Raw genomic sequence first — 11202 nt, forward strand, 5'->3', positions numbered from 1 at the left:
CCTGAGCCTTTCTCAGTTTTATTTTTGGAAAACCCAGACTTCAGAGAGCGGAGGGAAATGTTGAAAAACTTGAACCTAGTTGTGCATCTCATTAACATTTTGGCCTCAGTGAAGTCAGTGGTAAAAATTCAAATTTTAATGAATCTGACTTCTCACTTTTTCCTGTTTACCATATGATTATGGATTTGGATGTATGTAATATTTGTAATAAATGCATAAGAACATGGATCATTTACTGGCTGCTGCAGAGAAGTTGAAATGTTAAAATGTACTACTGTTTTTCATTATAGCACTCATGGGTGTTTCCCCTCACCCCCACATGATTGCAGTCAGTTTTCCAGGGCTTTTTCCCCTTGCTGTGGAAAACTGGGACTCATTTAATTGACAGGAAACTGTATGACAGTGTGAATTTGAACTTACACTTTAAAAAAGTTAAACTGGAGAACTTGGATTGCCCTCTGATGGAGCAGTTCTGTGGGTAATACAGCAGATGATGATGATGGTAATACTGAGACAGTGACCTGGAGGCAGGGTTTCAGTGTGTTTTTGTAAGTGCTCCAATGAAGCTTTGCCTCGCTATTTTTATGTAGCTTAAAACAGAGTGTGCAGCAGCAATACACATAGAATTCTCTTCCTCGTGTATCTCTTGCAAATTCAGCTGATCTGAATTTTTAGAATTGTTCAAAATTTCACTCTCAGCTGCCAGAGACTTGATGTTGAAGGCACTGAATCAAATTCAAGGTCAAAAATCCCTTTGTATGTATTTTTACATTACTAAGAACTGCCTCTGAGATATGATACAGATTGGGAATAAACTGTGAAAAACATGTAATTAGAAGGAGGAAATATGTAAATGTAAAATGCTTTAGGAAGACAAGCAAATAGAATAAAAGGGATTTCCTTCGTCTTCAGTATTAGTATTTTTATACATTAGTTTTCTGTTTATTCAGTTCTGTCTAGAGTTCATCATAGTTCAGGTATAATCTTGTATGAATAGATGCAGATATTCATAGCCAATTTTGCATTTTCTCCTTATTTTTGTGAGGCATGGAAAGGTTTTCAGTTTCTTAAAAGCCAAGAGTTTTATTCCTTGTTCTCTGTAGTAAATAGAGTTAACTTTTATCTGCAGGTAAAGTAACTCCATGATTATATGTGTAGAAAATTATGCTTACGTATAACTGAAGACATTTGGCTTTGTAGTGTCCTGTAAGAACTCCTCTGCCTCTTTATTGTCTGCTCTTTGGTAGTGTTATTTGACCAATGCAGAAGTAATCTACCCACATCAACATTATTTATACTGTGGGGTCTGTGTCACCGGATAAGATTTCCTCAGATAAAGACATTAATATGAAACAAATTTGAAGAGAAAGCAGTATCTTTCTTGCTTTTTATTTTTGACAAAATATTCTTGTTTTTTAGATGTCGCTGTAGTTCTGAGAATAATTTATTCTTAAAACTTGCAATAAATGAATTGCACTGACAGGCTTTTATGTAGATATCCACATTGAGTGTGTAAGACAATAAATATTACAGTTTCTGTTCCTGTAAGATACAGACTTCCTTTAATCCTAATTTATATTTGCATTTTTTATTAAAACCAGCTCAGATTCCTGGTATTAAACACCAGCTTTGTAGACATGAAGCACAGCTGTACATACCAATTTTCCAAGAAATCATTTTTCTGAAGAAAATGTAGGAAATGCTTCTGTAGGAAATAATTTTTTTTCCTGCTTCTGAGCTTAGCAAAAGGGAGATTCAGTTTTTGTTATGCAAATCTTTGTGTTTTAGTGTGTTTGATAGCTGAATATTACAATACTGACATAGCACACATATAGGTCATTTTTGCTATGAAGTCAGCCGCTCTAGGTAGAAGACTTCTGTGCCTCCCTCCTTACCTGTACACCTCTGCATTCCCTGCCCAGGTCTCTATGAAGACTTGATTTTGAAATTGGTTTACACCTGTTGCATATACTTTGCTTCTGTAAATAGTAATTGACAGTGCTGGTATGATTTGGAATGAGAAATACTCAAATAGAATTACATCAATATCCCAGCATGAAAGACAGACTGAGTTTTCATGTTGCTTGATACAGAAGGTTGAAGAGGATGAAGTAGAAAATTCATCAGGGAAACTTTCTTTAAGATCATGCCAAAAGCCTTTTTGACAAAGAACAAATCTCTTTAAGAACTGTTCTTTGAAGCACACAATAACTGAAGCATAAAGAGCTTTCAGTATCTCTATTACTTATGCACCAAAAAAACAACTGCATACTATTCGTGCAATCCTGTTTCTGACATGGAGGGAATGAAAAGTCCATTTGCTAGTCTAAAGTTCTTAAGTATGTTGATTTAAAAAACGAAACCAAAAAAAAAACAACCAAAAACCCCACAAAAAAACTAGTATCTCATGTGTTAAATTTTTTTGTTTTGCATTGTTTTTTTTAATTGGCACTTCAGCGAGAACCTAAAAATACTTGTCTAAACTTTTACTGGTGGATTTTCTATTCCCCTGGAATGTTTTCCATAAACCTTTATGCTCTTTCTGAGAGTTTTATGTAATGTTTCATTTGTGTTTTACAGATTAACTTACTTTGACTTCTACATATAACCTCTGATGTACATGTTTCATTGAATAAATGCGAGGTGTATACCATGCATGAGTCCTTGCTTTGTTGTTGCTAACACTCATGTCAAATATTTTAGATTGTGTGCTTTTTAGCTTTTGAAACGTGCAAACTTAATGCTAGGAAAAACAAGTTAGCCTGTGTTCTGTAGCAGCTGTTGCCTATGTTTGTCAGTGTTTTGGTTCCTTATTCTGCTAAACCTTTGCTTTATGAAAGCTTTTAAAACTTGTGCTTGACTTTGACTGTTAGTAGTCTTGCTTCAGCAGAAGGAAAAACTGGTGAATGTTTAATGGGATCTGTATGGATAAACCTTTCCATGTTATTGGAAGGCACTGGGAACTTTGCATCAGCCAGTTCTCTCTAAACTGTAGGTAGCATTGCAGGATTAGGGCCCGATTGTGTTGTGAATAGTTCATCAAATATATATTCGAAGTACTCATTTAGTAGTTCTGAAATCATTAAAGAAGAAAAAATAGTGAAAAATGAAGGCACACATCGTACATTCTGAGTAATGAGCAGACACTTTGGGATAAAGTACATGAGATGTTCCTGTTGCAGTCACCATGGTGACAGGAAGCTTATGGCTGATCTTGAATTTCATTATACACACTCTAAAATATTTTTGTTAAATTTTGTATATGTTTGAGAAATGCAGATAAATTATTAATCCTCATCTCAAGCACCAGTAGATATTACAGTTAATGCAGTGATATTTTGACTGTCGGTCGTTCCTGTGTAGGTGATTAATTTTTGTTTTCCTCATCTGTTGCTTTCAGTACAGTATTTGAGGGTTGTTGTTACCACTGCTCAGAGCGTTGCAGAGCCAAAAGCATAACCCAAGTTAATTGCAGCAACCGTCTTATTTCCCTTCCCTTTGAAATGTTCACAAGAAAAGACTTTTAAAATGCTTTTGGAAATAGATTCTGGAGACTTACCTAGGTGAGGCAGAAAGTACTAAATTAATGTATGTTGTAGCTTTTCCAAGTTAGATGCTGCCTATGTGACAAACTTACTAATGTTTCACATTTTTTTCCTAAACTGTCTGAATGTTTTGATGCTTTTGTAAGAAGCTGCATGAAATGGAAACTGAGAATTAGCTAATTAAAAACCAGTGCTAAATCAGCATATTAATTTGATGTGGTTTAAAACTTGAGATTTTGAGTTGAAATTAAATCAGTTGTCCGAAATGTTTAAGCTCTGAGGAGCTTGGGGTTTTTTTTGTTGTTTTATATGTAATTTAGAACCAAAGAGAAAGAAATTTTAAGTGATGTAGTTATCTTGAAGGGTATCCCTTGGATCAGTTTTGGGGCTTTGTTCAACCTCCCTTAACTGTGCATTGCTCGTTGTTATACTTCTGTTTTCAGAGCCGTTAGTTTTCAGCTATTCTGATTGGTTTATCCTTGCATGTTCACTGTCCTGGTTGCAGCATGAAGCGTGCCAGTTCTCTGAATGTTCTTAACATGGGTGGCAAGGCTACTGAAGATCATTTTCAAGTAAGAAGCCCTACAATACTCTTACAAAATTGATATCATTAGTAGGGTTTGGGTTAAAAAGAGTATGATAAATAATAAACCAACAAACTCCTAGTGATTGGTAAGAACCTACTTCAGTAAGATGTTTAAAGCGTATGCTTAAGGCATCGTTCCATAACACTTTTGTGAATTATGCTTAATTTTCATTAAGTGCTTAAATCTGACCAGTAAAGAGCTTTGGCTTTTAGGTTATCAAGCAGGCTCTGGCTTTGGACCTTCTGACTATTGCAGCAGATATGAAACTTCTGGATTCTTACATTCTTGTAAACATTAATTAAAAAAACCCAAGGATTTTTAGAGCCCAGTTATGAAGCATTTTTTACTTCAGCCCCTTTATTGCACAGAGCCCAATCATCTTAATTGCTGTACATTTTCAGATTCCCTTAAATGCCACTTCAGTTGTTTCTGAGGTTGTACAGGAGCAGTCTGTAACAGGTTGTCTGATCTATGTTGTGCTTCTGCTAATATAAAACCTTATTTTGCTTAACTGTATATGGTGTGCCCATTTCCTGTTTTTACCTAATAAGTCACTGTTTCTTACATTGTCAAATAAGCTAGTGATGCTCTGCATTCTAAACACTGTTGTGCATTTTACTAACACAGTAACTGCAACTAATTTTAGGAAGGTAAAGTTGCTTCTGTTCTAAGCTGTACATGAAAGCCCAAACTGTGTGGCTTTCATTTTACTGTCGAGTGGCATAAAGGTCTGTTAACTGTATTATCTCTAATGAACGTACTGCGGAGTTTTCTGTGGTGTGAAATGTATGCAAAACTTCACGTAGGGTGAACTGCAGCCAAAAAACCCTCTTTGCAGTAACAGCTCCAACGTCTCCAATGTCATGCCCTAGATGCCCCTGAACTGGATCCTTAGTATATAATTGCTGTGACCTCCAGAAGAGTAATTTATTGCTTGTGCACACACTGTGGTATTAAAATCAGTCCTTGATTCTTGTGAACTTTCCTAGTTCACCCACTATAGACACTCATGGCAATTCCCGTAGATGGGCTCTTGCGTTTCTGGTAAGACTTGGGGCAGGGTTGTAAAGGGTGTGTATATATATCGATAGATCTTTTCAGTTTTGCTAGTTGAAAGTTGGGGAAAAAGATGTTTATTAGAATATGGAGGAGTGTTCCCCTACCCAGTGTGAACAAGGGCAGTTCTTTGTAGTTCCTTGTATTTGTTTGTTTGTGAAAACTAGTAATTCTGTTTGCTTGAACTGTCTGGGCATCGGCTTAATTTACTTGTTTGTTTTTTTCCCCTTCACACAGGAACGAAATAATTGTCTGACAGACTCGAGAGCTCTGAGTGTCAGTCATACTGATTTGGCGCATTGAGATCTTGGACAGAAGCTAGCTAATATTCCTTGGTGAATAAAGAAGCACTGAGACCTTCAAAGCTTTGGTTCCTCATCATTAAGTATAGGAACACCTAGTTTGTAGATGTTGGGTTTTTTTCCCAGTGGACTGCTGTTTTTACTTTTCTAAATAGGAATGATTTTAAACACGGCATTAGTGGGTATTTTCTTCTAAAGGAAAACTGTGTAGGTATGTATTGCTCATTGCACTGCTCCCATTCATGCTACTTAATGTTGATTTCTTTAATAGATCTGAATATTACAGCAGCCAAAAAAATGTAAAAATACAGACATATTTAAAGGATACCAAAATGCGAAGGTGTTTGAAAATGCAGGCAAAATTAGATGTGTAGAAGTAAATATATACAGTGCTGGAATGAGAAAAGGATGAATTTATGTGCATTACTGTATAAATTCAAATTGAGCATACTGTATTGGTGGGACTTTCCTTTGCACCACGGATTATTGTAATGTTAGATATCTTAGCTGGCAAAACAGCACTTAGGCACGGCTTACTTAACCACTAGATTGAGCTATTAAATCTTACAGAAGAGATGGTTGGGGTTACATTACATATAGATAGCATGAATAGTGATACCTGTGAGCATAACTTTGATACTCGTTGACGTAAGTCTTAGGGCACAATAATCGATGGAGATAGGGTGGTTCATGTTGGTCAGGAGAGATGGAAAACGTTTTGACCTTTACCCTGTATGGATGACGAATGCTGAAGTTTTGGACTGCAACTGTCCCGGAGCAGCTGCTGTTGCTCTTAGGGAAACATCAAGCCTCAGGTTGACTATCTTGCTTGTCCACTGGAATTCACAATCCTGTTGTTTGCTGAAAGTGCTCCAGCATTTCCTTATGCTGATCCCAAGTCCTGCCTTTCTCCGTAATGGCCGATGCAGTGGCAGCAGAGGCAGGCAACCGCACGCGAGGCTGTTACACGGCGGAGCAGCTGCTGTGCAAAGGACCACCCAAATCTGAAGGGCCCTGGTGGAAGCACTAGATGGCCGTAAGTGGCAAGCGACTCGTTTGACCACACATCCATGTTAAATCTACTTAGGGTTAATATATATGCTGTCTGTATACAGGACTGCTGCTGGAACTAAGTATGTATGTTTTAAGTCTTTTATAGACACTAGTATTTCCTTTTGCTTTTCTGTAAAGCTTGTAATTTTGTTCATCTTTTGTAAAAATTTCTTATTCATGTGAAGCTGGATGAGAAAGTAAAAAAATCAACTGGTGTCCGTACAGATGTATTTGTGGTCATAGTTGTGAGTTGGAAAATGCTGAATGAAATTAACTTTGGGAAAAGCTGGAATATTCATTCGAGGTTAACGCCAACCGAAGGAGGTAAAACATAGGGACATAAGCAAGTTTTAGTACTTGAACAGGCTGTGAAGAGTCATTAGAATTAGTACTTTGTAGAAGTATGTGACTGGCGTTGCATTTGGTTTTAAGTTGTGTTACAAAACCTGATGCAAAAAGTCGTATGTGTAATGCACTTGACCATGTTTACCAGGAGGTACCTGATTAGCATCTCTTTAAAGAAAGCTGCCTATGGTATGTGTACCTGCTACAAGGACTGTTTGGAAACGGTGGGATATGATGCTGCTAATATGTAGAAGTTTTAGCACAGAGTAGTGCAATTCATTAATGAACTCGAGCAAGAACAAGTTGTTGCTCAGTTACCTTAACAATATATACTCATATAACGTAGACTCTGAATTTTAATCTTTTATTAAGAGCTTTTTATATTAAAAATATACATAATATATATACTTTTTCCCCCCCTAAAGCAAAACGTGCTATATACACCCATTGGTGGATTCGGCTCTCTGCAGAAAGCCAGAGCGAGCCAGCTTTGCCCAAAGCACTGCACAGCAGGTGGCCGAGCTGGGTGGGTGCTGGCATCCAGCTGACGGGCAGGTGGGGAGCCGGCAGGAGAGCCCAGCCGCAGCCTCGCCTCGCAGCCCGCCACGGTGGCGTTCGTCCTGCTGGCGGTACCGGTGAGAAACTCGCTGCCAACACCCCTTGCAGTCAACCGGTGTCACACCAGCATGATGCTGCTGCTGCAGGAGGGGCTCAGTGGGCCGTGGAACACGCGCTTCTGCAGAGTTCAGTGTTTCACTTAGAGACTGTTATAAAAGTCTGACTTCCAAAAAACCTTACAAAACTATTTAAACACAGAGCTGATTTTGGTATTAAGGAATTACTTAAATTGAGGAGTGTTTTCTACATTCATCTCTTAACTTTGAAGGAGAATTATTTTTGCAGCCTCTCAAAAAAAACCACCAAAAAAATCCCACCCCACAACCCCCCTCCCAACTTGTGTAGATAGCAATAAAATATTTACCCATGCCAAATTACAATGTACATGAAGTTTTAAAATGCAAGGCCATTGTATGTTGATGGTGATAGCGAGGGAACTTTCTTGTTTAGGGTTGTACTGTTGGTAGCATTACAGCACTGTGCTTTTAAATGTTTAAACCTTTATAGAGTATTTTGAAGTGTGTTGGAAGATTAAATTGTTGAGCTACTGCTTATTAAACAATTCTTACATTTCAAAGGTTAAATTTTCTCGAAGAAACAAATTTCAGGAGTCCTCCATTCCATAAATGATAGCCAGGTCCTTACAGTCATGAGCCAATGAGCTGTTTGCAGTTTGAGAAAAACTTGAAAAGTACAAAACCAATTTTCAGGTCAGCCTTGCTTATGGAATAGTTCATGAACTAATTACTGCTGGACATGTTTTGTGTACATTTAAATTTCAGGTGGGCTTCTGAGTTGGCTTTTATGTAAGATTTTCTTTCTGGATTTCCTCCGTTTCAGTTGTAGCTAACAGTCTGCATGAAGTATAAAACCAATTGTACAGTTCTTGGATATCTTCAGTACCCAACTAAATCAACAGCTCTGATGACATGAAAGGCTAGAAAGGACCTTCAAAATTGCCAGACATCTTGGTAGGAAAACTGCAATCTTGGTAGTGCTATTTTGGTTCTGATCCAGCAGGTTTGTCCTTGCCCAGGATTGTAAGGGTGAGCCTCACTAAAAACTTAGCAGGAGTCCAGGTTAGGGCAGTCCCTCTAGACTCCGCTGCGAACAGGGGCTGGTGCTTGTGGGGTGTACAGTCAGCAAGGGGCGCGTGCAGGCCGACTCACCCTCTGAATTGTTAGCGACAGAAGGGTGCCTGTTGCCCTTCTGTCCCTCTGGTTGTGCACTAGTCTTTAGGATTATTGGCAGTATTTGTTCTTGAGTTTAGATCTTATTTAATATTATTGTAAGATACAACTGTTTCACGATTTGCTCCTTTTAGAGGAATAACTGAACTATTGCTGTGACGTTTGTGCTTGCTTACTGCAGTGATAGAACATAGCACTTGGACAACTGAACAATTGGACACGTCAGCTGGAGTTTGTAACTTTTCCTAAAACAACAAACACCCCCCAATCCTTCCTGAATGGCAGTAAATTAAAATGGTTTTAAGCTTGAGAAGTATTTGTGCTTAAATTGTACCCTTTGAATCCAGTAATTTTGAAAATGGTGTGGTTCTGTTGTAAATGTACAATAAAAGGGGCGTGCAGTGCTTCGTTGAAAGTGTGTTTACAATACTTGATGAGTTCAAGTAACTTCAGTTTTGTTGTGCAGGTCATGTATTTTGTCTGAAAGCTGCTAAGAGAATTGCATTTTTGGTAATGTTAGCCTGTACTCAGAGAATAAATGTTAAAAGATGTGATGCTGTCAAGTTTACAATTTCATTGTAGCAACTTCACATTGTCACAGACTTAAACAAGTATTGGTATAAACATTGGCTTTTTTTTGTTTTAGTAGTTTAGAATTGAGGGAAACCTTGAACATCTACCTACACTTGATTATTACCCCCCCTCCTCAATTCACAGTAGTTTCAGTACACTGAATAGTCAAGGTCACTAGTTTTAAAAGCCCAAAACAACAAAGCAAGGAGCAAAGCGCAGTGCCACCATCTGATGGAGGTCAAAAGACCTGAGTTGTTGGGAAAATGCTTATGCTTACAGTGAGGTTGCAAAACTGTTCTTCAGTTATGTCTGCTTTTAAACAAGAAATACTTAGAAAACTGTAGTTGGAAGTTCATTTAATGCTCAACCTACATCGGGAAGCTCAAAGCTGCTCTAAGGGTTGTGCTGGCACACACTGTTGAGAGAGACTAAATATTGTGTAGAGCATGGAACAAGCACAGTGAAGTAGTTTTTAAAACCAGATCAGTCCTTAGGCTCCCCATATTTATACACAAGTCACAATTCAAGCATGGAAAGTTACTGAGTCTTTAGTTGTAAATTATGTAGAAGCGTTATACAGTGGTGGTGGTAGGTCACAGTGTCGTCAAGCCAGATGAGTTCTATGCAATCAGGAATAGTATTTTCTGTTTCCTGGGACCTGGTTTAAAAACCAAAACCCAACAACGGCAAAACCAGAAAACCATTTGTAATGTGAGTGTATCCTTGCAGAGACCTTCCCCCCCAGCCCTGCCCAGATAAGTGGATTTCATGTTTGGTTTAAAAAAATAAACTTTCCATGATTGGCTTTAAGATGCTGCATTGTGATCTCCATGTGTAGTTACGGCTTGTCACAGCTATGGATGAAATCCCATTCAGAGTTCACGTTTGTCTTGCTCTGTAGAACTTTGTTGAAAATAAACTTCCACAAATGTTATTTGTAACAAATAGTAGTAAGTCACTGTGATTTCATCGAGAAACTTGTAATGAGCTTGTTTAGTGTGTGTTACTACTACTGTTCTGTTAATTGGTCAGCTGTGTAAATTCTTTATCTTTACCAAGCATGAATGAATTTGGTTCTAATTTTCCAGAGCCATGTTTCCAGAACCATCTACGATCTTTCTGCTGAAAAAGGCCTCTTTAAATGCATCACACATCTGTAGATTCATTTGAAACTGTTCAAAAGTTTTTCAAGTGTCATTTAACATTTATTTTCAAAGTGTAAAAGAACACTTAAAGGTAGTCTTCCGGGATAAAGATGATACACTTAATACATTCTAGAATGTAAATCTTCTTTGTAAAAAAAAAAAAAAAAAAGTCAATTTTTTTTTCCTGTGTAGAAACAAGTTTCAGTTGTGAAATCCAAAGATGAATAAAGCTGTATAAAGGGAAGGTTCCTAAATTGCATTCATTAAAACATGAGCATGTTTCAACACTGTTGACACAAGGCTTCAATGAGGGCAGGTGCTTTCTTCGGGCTTCATGAGGGGTTGCAGCCCCAAAGCTGTACTAACTTCAGGAACAATGTTCCCAGTTTCTGACTGTGGATGTAAGTAACTGAAGGGGTAGAAACTGCAGATGAACATTCAACTGCTACAGGGGCTCAGTTGCACCCCAGAGGTTCAGATTTAAGCCTCTAGCTGGAGAGCTAAATAAGAACCAGCATAGGCAACGAGAGGAAGACCTGCTCAGGTAGCATGTTACTTAGCTGCTTTTTGCAACAACTTTTTTCATCAAGTAAACTGGGACTTTGGTTACAGACCTGCCTGTGACTCTGCAACACTCCCATCTCGCTCCTGCAAGCAGTCATGCTGGAAAGAGAGCTGTTGAGCTATTACAAAACTAAGCCTTAAAATGTGTGAGAGCCTGTTCTGCGCATGGTTCACAGCGAGGCAAGGTCCTGGGGTCAGAGCCTGCCCTGTGACAAGGCTCTTTG

The 11202-nt window shown here is 38.2% G+C and overlaps 1 protein-coding gene across 7 annotated transcripts in view; it reads left to right on the forward strand.

Annotated features, from left to right (window-relative positions):
- The window catches only part of KLC1 (kinesin light chain 1), a 46418-nt gene extending 39651 nt beyond the window's left edge, over window positions 1–6767 (forward strand). For 4 of the 7 annotated variants that reach the window (XM_064460855.1, XM_064460854.1, XM_064460856.1 and 1 more), the window contains one exon: window positions 5426–6767. In XM_064460855.1, the coding sequence (XP_064316925.1) occupies window positions 5426–5491 (66 nt within the window). In that variant the 3' untranslated portion in view covers window positions 5492–6767. Of the gene's footprint in view, window positions 1–4050; window positions 4118–5425 lie in introns of all 7 variants that reach the window. The other 3 variants (XM_064460851.1, XM_064460850.1, XM_064460852.1) reach the window with 1 other exon arrangement.
- Window positions 6768–11202: the final 4435 nt, after the last annotated feature.

Source organism: Phalacrocorax carbo, chromosome 9, assembly GCF_963921805.1.
Source record: "Phalacrocorax carbo chromosome 9, bPhaCar2.1, whole genome shotgun sequence".
Classification (NCBI taxonomy): domain Eukaryota; kingdom Metazoa; phylum Chordata; class Aves; order Suliformes; family Phalacrocoracidae; genus Phalacrocorax; species Phalacrocorax carbo.